This window comes from Doryrhamphus excisus, linkage group LG19, assembly GCF_037039965.1.
Source record: "Doryrhamphus excisus strain RoL-2023G ecotype Guam linkage group LG19, RoL_Dexc_Guam_v1.1, whole genome shotgun sequence".
NCBI lineage: Eukaryota > Metazoa > Chordata > Actinopteri > Syngnathiformes > Syngnathidae > Doryrhamphus > Doryrhamphus excisus.
The window spans coordinates 10,878,584-10,892,869 of record NC_136375.1 but is presented as its reverse complement, the minus strand read 5'-3'; the positions used below and the strand labels follow the sequence as shown (position 1 = coordinate 10,892,869).

The following is a 14,286-nucleotide window of genomic DNA, read 5'->3' as shown; positions in this document are numbered from 1 at the left end:
CCGAGGGCCACATTTTGAAAAATGAAAGGATGCGAGGGCCACTTGGATATTTTGTAATGCTGAGATGTTATATTTATTTATTATTATTATTATAACATCCATTTTGGATTTTTTTTGGCCACCCCTGTCCTACCATCCCCGATAATGACATCACAGCAATCCAATTGGATGTCAGTGAGTGCTTTGAGATGATGCCATGACATCATCGCCTCATCAATGCCTTCTAACTCATTGTGGTTAGTCACTTCTGTTTCTTTTTTTGTCAAACAGGATTTTTTCAGCCAATTGGACCAGCGCGTGCTGAGCGTATTCCTGAAGGCATGTGACGAGTTGACTGACATCCTACCGGAAGAAGAGCAACAGGGGCTCCAAGAGACAGTCCGCAGGCTACACAAGCAGTGGAAGGTCAGGAGGTTAACGTGCTTTGTAGCACACTCGCTTATTACTCTTCATAGTGCGAGGAGGCATCACGGATACTTCATTAATTTAACAAAGGGGGCCTTGTGCTTTGAGATCACACGTTTAGTCTTTTATGATAATTTAGTAGGCAGTTGATTTAGCAATACACAGGCTTACACGTGCACAATACAAACGCTGCATCACATTCTTTCTATTTGATGTTGTGTTCTACCTCAGGACATCCAGGGTGAGGTACCATCTCACCTGCTGCGTCTCAACGTGGAGGTGGAGCAGAGTCGAGTAGACGACGTGCTACAAGACTGCAGAGCAGAGCTGCACAGAGAAATCCAGTCCTTATCGCACACCTCCACCAGTGAGCATGTGATCAAAGAGCATAGGGTGAGCCTCGTTGCAGTCGTAATAAAATCGCTGGGCCCCATCACCATCAAATCCCTTCTCTTTCATATCTCCAGACGTTCTTCAGGGAACGCAAACCTCTAACATTGTGCGAGAAGAGGATTAGGAACATGGAGGATCTGTGTCATAAATTGCCCGACAACGACTCGGCTTACAGGAGGCTAGACTCCACCAGGAAGTCCGTGGACCAGGTTACGGAGCAGATAAGGAGCACTAGCCTGCAGCTGGAACAGCATCCTGATAAGTGGAAAGACTGGAACGATAGGTACAGTATATGTTGATTATGCCCCTCCAACACAGGTTCTAAAGTTCTTGTTTTTCTTAGATTTTGTGAGCTCTCAGGCTGGCTCTCATCTCAGCGGAGGCTCCTCAAGGAGACGGCAAGAACTTCCACACATAAGGAGCAAGTTGAAGCTGCCGTGCAGGTGCACACGTGTGCTTCATTTGCATGCAATCAAGCTCAAAGTCTAGCTAACTAAGTCTAGTTAATTTGAAATGAATTTCAGGCATTGCGAGAGGCGGGAGAAGCTCGAGAAGAGAGCCTCTCGTGGCTTAAGAGTCGTCTTTCTAGCTTGACTGACGTTAGCTCTGAACTGGAGATACAGAGACAGCAAACAGCCCTGACCAAACTTTCAGCTGACTTTAGGGACCTTTTTTCATCACTCTGCCAGGTATTCCAACCCTGAAAGTTTGCAATCTGACCCAGCTTTTATTTGCTCGGACCCTAACATTTGTTTACTCATAGGGTAGTGGAGAGGGCTCAAACATGTTCCAGTTTGAGGAGCTCAGGGAGGAGGTGCGTGGTGCTTTGAAAGAGGTACTGAAAGCCGGGAAGGAAGCCGGGGAGCAAATCAGCAGGATCCTGGATGCTGAGGACCTGAGAGAAGCCCAGGATCTGTTCCTTATACACCAGGTGTGCATGCCGAGTTGTTGTTGTCATTTACAGGTCTGACATTGGTTCTCCTTGAGTGTGTTATTGTTTTTTGCATTACAGCAACGCCTAAAACAGCTGCAGGCTCTCAGGAGGGAGGCGGAGCTTCTTGTGTCCCACTCGCATCAGTTGCATACAGGAGAGACGCTAAGTCGCTCTGTGCACGAGCTGGAGGAGCGTGTCAGAGAAGTTGACCGCCAGTTCAGCGCCAAGGAACACAACCTGAAGGTAGTGCGTGAACATTAGTGCTTGCTTGTGTCATTAATCTGTCCACATGCTTCCTGCTGGGGGGAATCGATGGGTCCGCGTTCACGGGGCTTAACCAAGTATTGATTGGTGTGCTGGTTCGTTAATGTTGTTTGGGCACTGTCAAAGTCGATTCCATCCTGGGGAAGTAGCATTTCCGCTTGAGTAGCATGCTAAGAACAAGACGGCCTGCTATAGTTGCATATGTTTCTGAAAGCTTCTGATCTTATTTCCCAGGCCACTCTGGACTCCTGGCAGAGCTTTGAAAACGAGCGACAAACAGTCTGGAGTTTTATTAGGCAGACAAAGACTGAGCTGCGCAAAGAGCTGATATTCAACAATCTGGACAGCTTGAAAAGAGAAACGGATCTCAACAAGGTATCTGATTGGTGTTCCTCTATGCATGCAACTACAGTACTATATGTGATGTGTGTGCACTCATCATCTCATGTTGTCCATTGTATTGCTTTAAGGAGCTTTTCCTAAAGGTCGAGGACTGCAGCGTGCGAGCAGACGTGCTCCTGGAGGATGCAGTGGATCTCCAGCTGGGTCCGAAGAATCAAAGTCTGGTTCTGCAGCAGGCCCAGTTGGCCAGAGAAGCCATCAAGGAGCTTCAAGACCACCTCAGCAAAAAGTATGTTTTATCTACACGAGAGAGTTTTAAATCGCACTCGAAATACATGGGTTGTAGATGTCCACCATGTATTCCATGGGGCATCCTTTGATTGTTTATGATATTGATATTGTCAACTGTTTTTTTTTCCCCTAGTGTTGTACATCTAGAAAGGGTGTATACATCGTGGGAGCGCTTCAGTGTTGAATCGGTGAAGTTCTCCTCATGGATCAATGAAAATCAGAGGAAGCTGGAGGCCATCGAGATCTCCTCACCGTCAGATCATTTGGACCAACACATCAGCACAGTAGAAGTATATAGATTATTCTCATCGCTATCTTTGGAAATTTTTGGAAATTTTGGAATTTTCCAAGAAAAGTTTCCAAACCATTCTTCATTCTCCAGAGAGTAGCAGAAGGTCTAGAGGAGCAGAGAGCCGCTCTGGTGTACATGGAGGAGGATTGCAAGGTCCTGTCCAGATTGGTGACACCTGGAGAGAGCGGCTGTATCCGTGCGGACCTCACCCAGATGAGGCGCTCCTGGGAGGAGCTGATGGAGAACACAGAGAGGTTAACAGAGCAGCTGAAGCAGAGCTCCACTTACACCGAGAGATGCAATGAGAACCTTGAGCAGGTGCTAAAAAACCAGGCATCCAGAAATGATGCCCTGGGAATGAGCTGCTTATTTTTAACGCAAGTTTTTGTCGTTCTAGGCCAAGGAAACAATGAAGCATCTTAAAGAGAAACTTGACTCTCCGGCTACATTTTGCTCTTCATCATCTGAGACTTCCAAGAACTTGCAGAGTCACATGGTAAGAGACCAAAAGTCTTGTGTATTGTGTCGTGACACCCCTACTCATAACACTTGTTGTTTTGCAGGATGTGTCCCAGGCTGTGGAGCAACTGAAGCCCAGACTAATGGCGTTGTGTTCAGCTGTGAGGAGGCAAGGAGAGGCTACCACAGTGGAGCAAGACGTGCTTGACCTCCAGAAGCTGCAGGAAGAGTTTGTAGCAAAGGCCGCAGAGAAACAATCTACACTAGAGAGCCTTCTTGCACTGTGGCAAAGGTATTTTATGTGTTTATAGTCCATTTGTAGCTGAATATTCCATCCTTGTTCTTCCATTTAGCCTTAAACATAATCATTGGCACAGGCTTTTTTCAAAGTGGCCATAAATTCAACTGTCACAGCCCGACGGAAGATTATGTTTGCAGGATGAAAGGCGGACTGGTGCTAATTCCCAGCTAGATGATGCAATCATGCTGACAGAAGAGGTTAAACAGGCAGATAACACACGCTAAACCCTGATGCTATCATTCTGACTGCAGAGGCTACTGACAACATGCTATGGGGCGAATCAGCTACTAAATAAAATATAGTGTACTATATATAGTATAGGGCTGCATGGCAACCGAGTGGTTAGCACGCAGGCCGCACAGCTAGGAGACCCGAGTTCAATTCCACCTTCGTCCATCTCTGTGTGGAGTTTGCATGTTCTCCCTGTGCATGTGTGGGTTCTCTCCAGGGACTCCGGTTTCCTCCCACATTCCAAAAACATGCTAGGTTAATTGTCCATAGATATGAATGTGAGTGTGAATGGTTGTTTGTCTATATGTGCCCTGTGATTGGCTGGCCACCTGTCCAGGGTGCACCCCACCTCTTGCCCGAAGACAGCTGGGATAGGCTCCAGCAACCCCGCGAACCTCGTGAGGAAAAGCGATAGAAAATGAATGAATGATTATAATAACATTTTTTGCGTAATTAATTCATGCGAATCATATGCAGGATAGTTTCTTGGACACATATCTAATTATGTTTGTATGAACGCTGCTCTTCCCCTTTGTCATCTGAATCTGCCACTTTTTGTTCCATAAATAAGCGCCATCTTATCTAGAACTCCCATCTGTCTGTTTGCGCAGTCAGCCATCCGTATTTTTTTTGTTTTTAATAATACGCTTTTGTCGCCATTGTCTTAGCATTCATTGTTTTATTTATGAGGAACTAATAGCGATGCCGCCAGTATCTGCCTGTGCTGAAACGATGACACTTTTTTTTTTTTTTTTAGATTTGAAAAGGAGACCAAGTCAATGAAAAGCTGGCTAGACCATGGCGAGTCTATTTGCTGTCCTGACAATGAATTACTGTCTGCAGACAAGATGAAGATAAGGATGGAGCTCCTGCATGTGAAGGTAAATCACTCCATCATCCATCACTTGTTCCTCTTTTACTATTATTTAATTTTGCATTACCAGGAAATGCAGAGTGAGACGCCCTCCAATGACGCCCTCCTTGAGGGTCTGTTAAATCTGGCGTTATGTCTCCGTCCGTCTGCCCCTGAAGCTCCAGTGCAAGAGCTCAGTGATGATCTCACACAGCTCCAGAAGCGATACACTTCACTGAAGAACAACATGACACAAAGGCAATCATTATACTTATGCAAATATGTGTAGGACAAGGCTTATAAGGCATGAATTGCATTTAATTGTTTGAGGGTTTTTTTTAGATGCAAGCTGCTGGAGACTCAGTTGTCCCAACTTGAGCTTTTTGACCAGGAACTTCTGACACTGAGCCAAAAGAGTGAACACTTGAGAAGCTCTTTTCAGGTGGATATTATTGATCTCAACGGTGCCTTCACAAAACTCATGGTGAGTAGTTAGCTTCTTTCAGCATGTATGACCATTCAAATGAACGCAGGGTATCATGAGATTTTGTAAGATATCGCTAATTAATCAAACAATATATGAAAATAAACTCCCATCATTTTGCCCGCCTCATATATATTTCCATGTGTATGTGGCTCTGTTTTCCTGGATTCACTCGCTGCGTTTATTTTAGCACCTTGGCCTGTTTGTTCCATAGAACAACGGCATGAACGGGGTGAGCTCTTCTGTCAGTCATATAATCTCTTTGTCTCAGTAGGTGGAGGTGGGGCCGCTAGCGTACACACAGTGTGCAGAGGAGTGTATTGCAGTATATTTTAAATATATATTTTTTACATTTTTTTTTTAAAAAGTAAAGTCAAAGTCTCATCTCCTTCTCGGAGACCCAATCTTATGTACACAGTCTATAAATTAATAATAAAAAAAATGCTTGCACAGTGAATAAAAGTTTTATGATTGCCACAGTTGGACCCAGGAACAGACTTTTCCTGTTTATTTATTCAGGATATAATGGAAATATGTCTTATATAATGCTCTTATTCCAGGAACATGAATCCGAGTTAAAGGATCATGCATCACTTCGAGAAGCTCTCCAACAAAGAGAATCCTCCCTGCTTGACTGCTCCACTCCCGAGGCCCAGCAGCAGCTCCAGGCCCGGAGAGAGGACTGCCTCCAACCTCTCAGTGAAGCTGAACGTCTGCTGTGCATGCGAAAAGCATGTCTGAATGAATTAGAGTCCTTCCTGGAGAAGAACAAAGCAGCAGCTCAGGATGTCGACTGGATTCATGAAGCCCTGCAGAGCGGGGGCACCTGGACTCGATCAAAAACCGTAGAGCTCCATGGCCTTACAGGGAAAGTTGCTAAAGATGTGGTCCAGCTTGAGAGCGAGGCAGTGGGGTTGGATGGGATGCTGACCAAGGCCCACCTTCACTTGTGTGCCTCAGAGGAGCACAGCTCAGCGGGAAGAACCAAGGGAAGAACCTCTTGCAGCGGGCTAGTTGTTTCCCTCGTCTCATCCCTGGAGGAAGTGCAGTCGGGTTTGGGATGGAGGCTCAGTGAAGCAGACGCTCTTGCAGACATGTGGAGGTCTTTCACGGGAAAGAAGGTGGACGTGATGAAACATTTTGAGAAAATGGAGGATGAATTAAGGCAGGTGGTGGTCAGTGAGTGCTCGGTGCAAGCATTTCAAAGCAGGTATATGAATATTACAACACTTCATTTGGAAAAAAGATATATTTACTGTATTAGGATGAGCTAAGTTTGGGAATGACTCTTGTCTCCCAGGCTGCGCTCCTTGACCCAACTGGAGGAGGAGCTCCATTCCTTCCAACAGTGCCAGCAATGGTTAGAGGAGAGGGGAAGCCAGCTTGCCCAGAGAGACACTGAGCTGGCAGAGGAGGCTCTGAAGGAGCTTAAACTGGTGAAGGCGGCCTGGGACAATGTCAGGTCTCTTATTACCAGCAGGTTAGTCTGAGGTCGAACAGAGATTGACCTTCTCATCCATCGGGTTGCATAGTGAAAGCTCTCTTTCCATCTCTTTATTAGTCAAAAACAAACTACAGTTGTACTAGATCTTCTTCACCATTACCATCAGCTGAGGTCTACCCTCTGCATCACGGTGGAGAAAGCAGAGTCGCTCGCTCACAACCTGCCTGATCACAACCACAGCGCTCAGGAGGCCAGGAGCTCCTTCACAAGGGTGAGAAGTGGAGCACACATCCTTTCATCTCTCTACTCAGGCTTAACGCTGGATATGTAGCCATTCATAGTACAAATTGTTGCAGCATGAGAAGATGCAAGGAGAGCTGAGAGAAAAGCAGGAGGACATGGACCAGCTCATCAGCACGGTGGAGGATCTGCAGAGAGAAGTGGATGACATTCCCAACTGTGACATGTGCATCATCCAGGGAGAGATGGAGACATTAAGGGAACAGTGGTTGGGGGTATGTAGGACATAGAATTTGGTTGGTAATAATAATAATAGTCATAAAACTAGTGTAGATTCCTGTTGAAGGGGGCATGGCTCTATCCAGGTGGACCACGCCCATCTACTGGTACGTGTTGTTAAACACATACCAAAGAACAATGGAAGTTATGACCTTTAACCTTCTCCTACAACAGTACAAGGGAGGAAAATGTAGTTTCCTAAAACAATAGGTAAACAATAGCCCGTTGTTTACCTCATTTCATGGTGCTCAGCTGTCACTCCTAATTAGCCTGAAATATAAACAGGTCCTGACACGTCGGCTGCCTCACACCTATTTTATCCTCACACTTATCAAATTAAAGACTTCCAAAGCTCAAGAGGATTTCCAGTTGTGTAGAGCTGCACTTTGTGTCCTCACATTACTGAGTTTTCCTTCCCTGTTTTAGGTATCAGAGAGAATTCAAACTAATACGGAACAATTGAGCTGCTGCATGACCCTGTGGGATGACCTCAAGCTCATGGAGCAGGACATCTGCCAATGGACTATCACCTCCATTGCTGAACTCAGTGTTACTAATCTGAACGACAAGGAGACGGAAACTCGCCTCATTACCTTTCAGGTAGAATTATGCCAATAATATTTATGGATGGGGTAATATATTAGCTCAATTGGGTTCACTCTGACTTACAGGCTGATATGGAGAAAAGGGAGCACTCGCTGGATGCTCTCCAGGAGAGAGTGGAAGACCTAAAGGACCGAGCTAAACTGGAGGAAACGCCCCTACAGATGCAGGTGATAATGTTAAGAATAGATGCAATCTCCGCAACAATAAGAATAATCATTTACACTACATCATTGCTGCCTATTGTTATTGGTGACTGTGTATTTCATTGGCTTAGGTCCTGGAGTCTGACTTGAGGAAAAAGTTGGCCCATGTGCAGGAGATGCACGACCAAGCCAAACACAGCCTGACGTACTTCACTTTCCAGAAGCAGCGACTCGAGGACCTCATGTCCCTGATGACTGAGCGCCTTGATAAAATGGAAGGTTCCTTGTCGGGCCTCCCTGAGACCGCCTCCCCTGAAGCGATCAGTGCCTTAAAGGTACCCCGCCGCTGTTTCCTTTATTATGTAGCAGCACTTTGTTGTGTACTGTCCTCCATGATGATGCTGATCTCAACAGGGTCTGCAGGATGTTGTGGAGGAACAGAGGGCAGACATGGACTCCGCCAGAGAGGCTATGAGCGTCCTGTGCAGGTCTCATCCCTCTCAGGAGTTGTCTCGCCTCTCTGCCGACCTCACTGCCGTCGCCAATCGAACCGAGGTGGTCGCCCAGCGTTATGCTAAGGCCAGGGGCAGCCTGCAGGATGTGTTGCAGATCCACTTCAACCGTAAGCCATATAATATTATTTGTCTTTTTAAGTAGCGGCAATAAATGTAGCTGTTAAAATCTTATAATCAGATATTAAATCCTACTTGATCCATGTTCTCTGTTCATGTCAGAGATTAGCATCAGATTTTTCCCAAGAGGACTCTTTAAACGGCCCCACACTCCACTGGCACTCACTCGCCAGCGCATAAGTGCATACTGTTTGCTCTGACACACACCTGTGCTTCGCAAGAGTAATGTTGTTCTTGTCACATTTGCTCTCAAGGGAGTCATTTAGGGCTTGTTGCCAGGGCAACCCGGCACTGCACTGTGTCGTGTAGACACGCCCACCCCTCCCCTTTGCGTCAGCACCATTCTGTTGCCTCTCGTCCCTTCAATTTTCATATACAACGTCGCTATGCCCACCTTGCTATTATAGCTCCTGTGGTGTTTGTTGTTTTCTCTTTGCCCGGGAGCAGAGCTTTTCCAAGGATTTCACTCCTGGCTGTCTGGATTGAAGTTGGAGTTGAAAGAATGTTCAAATCAGTCTGGAGACGCTGCCGCCCTCGCAGCAAACTTGCAAAGACTGAAGGTACTTGTACAAATTGTGTTGCTGCAGTCAATCATGAAGTATTTATTCTAAAACTAAAATGAATCATTAGTGAGATATATTCATTGTTAATACACTAATTGGCGTTGCCGCATTTAACACAAAGATGATGATGTTTGATATTGACCTACATTGGATTTTAAATAAATACATTTATTTAAAATTTACATACAATTTACATACAAGTGGCCCCTGGTGGAAATGGTCTGGACAGCCCAGTTTTAGGATATTACTACGAGTTTGGATGGAACTTTCTCCTTCGTTCACAGTCGTTAACAGAGCGAGTGTCAGAGGGCGAGGAACGTCTCTCTGGGTTCTGTGAGGAGGCTGAGAGGCTCCACCTCCACCTGCCAAAAGCTGCACAAACACAGCTCCAAGAGCATCTTTCTTCTTGCCAGAGAGACTGGAGAAGCTTTCTGGACGGCTCTTCTCAGAGCCAACAAGACCTGGAGGAGAGTATTCAGCTCCTGAAAAGGTCAGTGTTGGCTTTTCAGTTACGGTGTTATTGATGGTGTTTGCCAAATTAATAAGGTTGCTCTTGTGTGCAGTTTTGATGACACTGTCGAAAGTGTCAACGAATGGCTTAAGCAGATGGAGCTCATCCTCAGCAGGGAGTCTCTTACCGGAGAAGATGGCCAACAACGTGCCCCTGATACCAGAGAGGAACTGGAGAGGATGGAAAATTTCCATAAGGAGCTTTTAGATAGACTGTATGTCTTGTGTGAGATCATACCATACTTTAGAACCTTCTAGTTGATGAATATTCACGCTTATTTATATTCCTCTGCAGGGACTCAATTGATGGTGTTGTCCAGGAGGCGCAGTCCTTGTCCGAAGCGGGACGTGGCTCCGGTGGAGAAATCCAAGTAGCGGGCCGGCTCCAGATGGAGTACCAAGCCCTGTTGAAAGTTGCCAGGGAGAGGCTGCGAGGCTGTCAAGAGAACCGAGCCTTTGGGGAGACCCTACAAGCGGTGTGGGCCTGGTTAGAGGAGATCCAGGAGAAACTGGGTACAGTTGATAGCACCATGGGGACCAAAGAGCAGTTGGAGCAGAGGCTGGAGACTGTACAGGTAAACCCCCAAACCCCCAAAAACTTTGCCGGCATTCACTCAGTCACACACTAGAGGGCGCTGTTTCCCTCTCCATTAGGATGCATAAATAATACACATTCCTGTGACTGTCCTGCCTCTGTTTGTGCAGGATATCCTGCTTTTGAAGGGGGAGGGAGAGGTCAAACTGAATATGGCAATAGGTAAGGGCGAGATGGCCCTGCGCAGCTATGGATCCACTGGACAGGAAGTGGTGCGCTCTCAGCTCCAGGAGTTGGAGGATGCTTGGGCCACGCTGCTTGTGACCGCCATGAGCTGCCACAGGTACACAAGCTGTGGGCCTATGTGTGTAAAATCAGTCCTCATCCCTGTCTAAATGTTTCAATCATGGTGTTTATGTGTATAGGAGAGGGAGAACAAGGGGGGTAAAGTTAATGTATGGCTATGTAAGGCATTTAGGGAAAATTGGTGCTGTGTTTGTCTTGTAGCCGTCTCGAGTGGACCGTCTCACAGTGGAGTGGTTACCTGGAAAATGCGGCCCAACTCCGTGGCTGGATGGAGGCTGTGGAGCGGGAGGTAGGGGCATCCCTCACCCCTCAACCGGGACCCCGAGAGAAGGCCTCGCAGCTGGAGAGGCTCAGATCCCTGCTGGCCGACCTGGAGGACCACCAGATGGCTTTATCCAGTCTGGAGGAAAAAGCCCGAGAACTCTTCAAGAAGACCGGGGATGCCAGTTTTAACCATGGTGCTCGAACGCAGTTGCAGGTGCACTTCGACGAGCTGGCAGCTTTAGTGGAGGTGCGGAGGATGTTACTTTTTTTTTGTAATGATGAAATGATCTTACCTCAAAAATAAAATGTTTTCCAAACCAGGCGCGGGTTCATCGAGCACAGAGCGTGGTGCTGGAACACCAGGAATACCTGGAGGCTATCCGGGAGCTCACTGATTGGCTGATGACCGCAGGAGAGGAGCTTCAGCATTGGTCGGACACATCTGGAGACTCCGCCTCCATCATGAAGAGACTCCTTGAAGTGAGGGTGAGGCACAATCACTCTGTTTTCCTAGTTTATGGTAGCACTAACCCTAAATGACATCATGTTTGACCGCTCTCAGATGCTCCATTGTAGTCTGTTGCTATGGTGATGTCCTCCATCGCTATCTCTTCTTAATGGACTTTAAAGGAGGCCAACATATGTGGAGAATTTCAATGTATTCAGCGCGGTTACTTTCAAATCCCCTGTAGGCACGTTTCACTTCTAATAAGTTGGTTTATTAGCCCGTGAATGAAGGTAAAGGAGAGCAGCATGTGGAAAAAATGAAATATGCAAATTGATTTACATTCAATTTTCACGCTGGGATCCTAATTATCGCTATATAAATTGTTTGGCGGGCACTAGTGTGAAAAACGCAAGCAGACTCAAAAGACACACAGAGGAGACTTTATAAATAGCATCCTGTGGTTGCCGTTTCTGCAGCCGCCAGTTTCCGTAGCAACTTTGTCTTCTCTCAACCCTCAGGAGCGTGTGGAGTGTGAACTCCTGGAGGGTCGGGAGCGCCTCAGCCGTGTGCGTAGGACGGCGGCGTCCGCAGCAGAGCACACGGCCGCAGGAGGCTGCGAGGCCATGGACCGACAGCTGGGGGCGCTGGCGCAGGCGCTTGAGCAATGGGAGGGCGCTGCTCTGAGGTCCCGGGACGGGCTGGAGGCCGCTCTCGCCTCTGCTGCCGCCTCGGAGGAGCAATACGAGGGTCTAACCTGTCGGCTGGATGCTGATTTGAAAGCGCTGGATGGACGGCTGCGGGGGTGGAGCCAGGATCTGATTAGAGCCGAGGGGCGGTGCAATGGCGAGGAAGCAGTGGCGGGATGGCGGCTGGCCAAGGTACTGTAACACGGGTTTAATTACATATGTCAGTGTCCTAATTGTGTATTGTTCATGTCGTCATATTGAAATAACGATAAACTGTAACTTGGGGAGTGGGAAAAAAAACTGTAGTGCTGTATTAATTTTGGTGATTAACGTCGTTCAATGGACACATTAAGGCCCTCCCTGCTTTCCCCAGCTGCAATTATTCATTCTTTTTGTCAATCAGAAAAAACAAATGAGTTTATAAATCAGCTTTGCCGAGACGACAAGGCAGTGGCGGCTACAATCCAATCAGTCAGCCTCATTTCCTACCCATCATCCCCCACCGTTTACCTTCCCCACCAATGAGGTTATGTTGTTTTAGGATTAGGCAAAAGCCAATTCAATTTTGGTGCGCATCCAGAATGATTTTTTTTCCATTAACTCCCCCAATGTATAGTCCCAGTCAAAATATAGTCTCTTATAGGCTCTTTATCTCATCCTATTGAATGAGAGAATGTGTTGAGACTTTTGACTGATACTGTATGCATTGTATTGTTTACAACATCACTTTTGGTGTGGAGTTTTTTAAAAGGGTCTGGAATGGGGATGCCGAGGTGTGGACTCGAGTCACATTTTTGATTGACTTGGGACTCGAGAGGTTTGACTTGAAGTTTTCAGTGAATGTGAGTAAAATGTGTCCCCATTCAAAGTATCCAGTGTGTGCCCCACATGATGGTTTGCTAGTATAAATATCTAGACCCGCTGCTAGTCTGTTTCAGACTTTACGCAGGGGGGAAAAAATAGCAGGTCGATGTGGTATGAGAAATCAGTTCAGATGTGAGATGAGGGAGTGTGTTGCTAGTCGCAAGTCAAGTCATGGGCTTGAAATTTGTGAGTCTTTTCAAATCATAAACACTGTTTAGATGCCTTGCATCATCACAAATTTCAAGCCCATGACTTGACTTGACTTGCGACTTGCAACACGCTCCCTCCCACATCTGAACTGATTTCTCATACCGCATTGACCTGCTATTTTCCCCCCTGCGTAAAGCAGAGGGTCTAGATATTTATACTAGCAAACCAGCATGTGGTGCCAAAAGAGGAATTTTGCCTAAAATGAAGACATTGAAAAAGAGAAGTCGTTTTATTCTAGCCAGGGGCCTCTTCTATTGGGGTCAATATGGTAAACCTGGTGTTTGGCTTTGGTATGACCCAAGGACCGATTGATCTTTAAATGATTTTGTGGTTTTGCCTTTAAGATGAAGATTATCGTTAAAATGTTCCTCAAAGCCCTAATTATTATATGACACGTCTACTTCTTCCTCCTAAGGTCTTTACGGTTGTCGTCTCCATTTGCAGTATCATGTAACGGCCTGTTTTCGGCCATGTGCTGTTAAAGCAAAACACAGCAGAGAGGCGGAGTCAGTCCCGCTAACATTCTCTCCTCCTCTAGCCTGTTTCCTGTGTCCTGCGGCGGGTTGTTTTTTTTTATATGTTCATTTCAAGCAGTCCTGCATCTGCGCCGGCTGACAGCTGAATTCCACCGGGAGCAAGCGTGAGAGAGAGCGAGAGAGAGAGAGAGAGAGAGAGAGAGAGAGAGAGAGAGAGAGAGAGGAGGAAAGCATGTGAGAAATAAAAAGTGGTGGGATAGGAGACGGAAGAGAGCGAGTGGTACGGAGGGAGGGAAGGGGTGGGTTAGCTGGTCATACGTCAGAAAGTGAGCGTCAGGGAGGCAGAGCGGCTGCACATATTTCACAGGACAGGATTTTCTGATTGGGCGAGTGCAGTGCAGTGTGTGTGAGGCGTGCTGAGGAGAGCGGGAGGACGTTGCTCTCGCCTCCTTCCTGCCTCTTCCTCACGCCTTGGAGAACAGACATGCGATTGTGCAAGCAGCACTGTGAGTATGTGTGTATGCATGTGACAAAAGCCAGTGTGAATAGGAATGTGAGGGCACTTTTTGAAAGCTGTCATGCGCACACACACACACACACACACACACACACACACACTGATCCAGCTGGGATCTTGTTTTGCGTTGTGTTCAGGACATACTGGAAGGCTTGCAGAGCGCCGAGCCCATGGCAGAGAAGTTGAAAGGTCAACTGAACGAGCTGGTGCGATACTCCAGAGACTTGGGATCCCAGTCTGACCGAGTCACCGCTCTTATCAAGCAACACAACAGGTGAGAAGACTTTTTGGTGTGTGTCAAAAAGGTGAAAGTG

The 14,286-nt window shown here is 46.8% G+C and overlaps 1 protein-coding gene across 1 annotated transcript in view; it reads left to right on the top strand.

Annotated features, from left to right (window-relative positions):
* The window catches only part of syne1a (spectrin repeat containing, nuclear envelope 1a), an 86,306-nt gene that overhangs the window by 18,327 nt on the left and 53,693 nt on the right, over window positions 1-14,286 (top strand). The window contains exons 24-56 of the mRNA XM_078799295.1: window positions 271-405; window positions 637-798; window positions 873-1,081; window positions 1,142-1,241; window positions 1,323-1,487; window positions 1,562-1,729; window positions 1,811-1,975; window positions 2,231-2,371; window positions 2,467-2,627; window positions 2,763-2,919; window positions 3,012-3,239; window positions 3,319-3,417; window positions 3,485-3,672; window positions 4,670-4,793; window positions 4,857-5,023; window positions 5,108-5,249; window positions 5,810-6,459; window positions 6,550-6,729; window positions 6,811-6,964; window positions 7,050-7,208; window positions 7,639-7,812; window positions 7,884-7,985; window positions 8,093-8,296; window positions 8,376-8,583; window positions 9,041-9,153; window positions 9,441-9,646; window positions 9,720-9,881; window positions 9,962-10,241; window positions 10,372-10,544; window positions 10,709-11,018; window positions 11,093-11,257; window positions 11,738-12,097; window positions 14,110-14,246. Coding sequence (XP_078655421.1) covers window positions 271-405; window positions 637-798; window positions 873-1,081; window positions 1,142-1,241; window positions 1,323-1,487; window positions 1,562-1,729; window positions 1,811-1,975; window positions 2,231-2,371; window positions 2,467-2,627; window positions 2,763-2,919; window positions 3,012-3,239; window positions 3,319-3,417; window positions 3,485-3,672; window positions 4,670-4,793; window positions 4,857-5,023; window positions 5,108-5,249; window positions 5,810-6,459; window positions 6,550-6,729; window positions 6,811-6,964; window positions 7,050-7,208; window positions 7,639-7,812; window positions 7,884-7,985; window positions 8,093-8,296; window positions 8,376-8,583; window positions 9,041-9,153; window positions 9,441-9,646; window positions 9,720-9,881; window positions 9,962-10,241; window positions 10,372-10,544; window positions 10,709-11,018; window positions 11,093-11,257; window positions 11,738-12,097; window positions 14,110-14,246 — 6,248 coding nt within the window. The remainder of the gene's footprint in view (window positions 1-270; window positions 406-636; window positions 799-872; window positions 1,082-1,141; window positions 1,242-1,322; window positions 1,488-1,561; window positions 1,730-1,810; window positions 1,976-2,230; window positions 2,372-2,466; window positions 2,628-2,762; window positions 2,920-3,011; window positions 3,240-3,318; window positions 3,418-3,484; window positions 3,673-4,669; window positions 4,794-4,856; window positions 5,024-5,107; window positions 5,250-5,809; window positions 6,460-6,549; window positions 6,730-6,810; window positions 6,965-7,049; window positions 7,209-7,638; window positions 7,813-7,883; window positions 7,986-8,092; window positions 8,297-8,375; window positions 8,584-9,040; window positions 9,154-9,440; window positions 9,647-9,719; window positions 9,882-9,961; window positions 10,242-10,371; window positions 10,545-10,708; window positions 11,019-11,092; window positions 11,258-11,737; window positions 12,098-14,109; window positions 14,247-14,286) is intronic.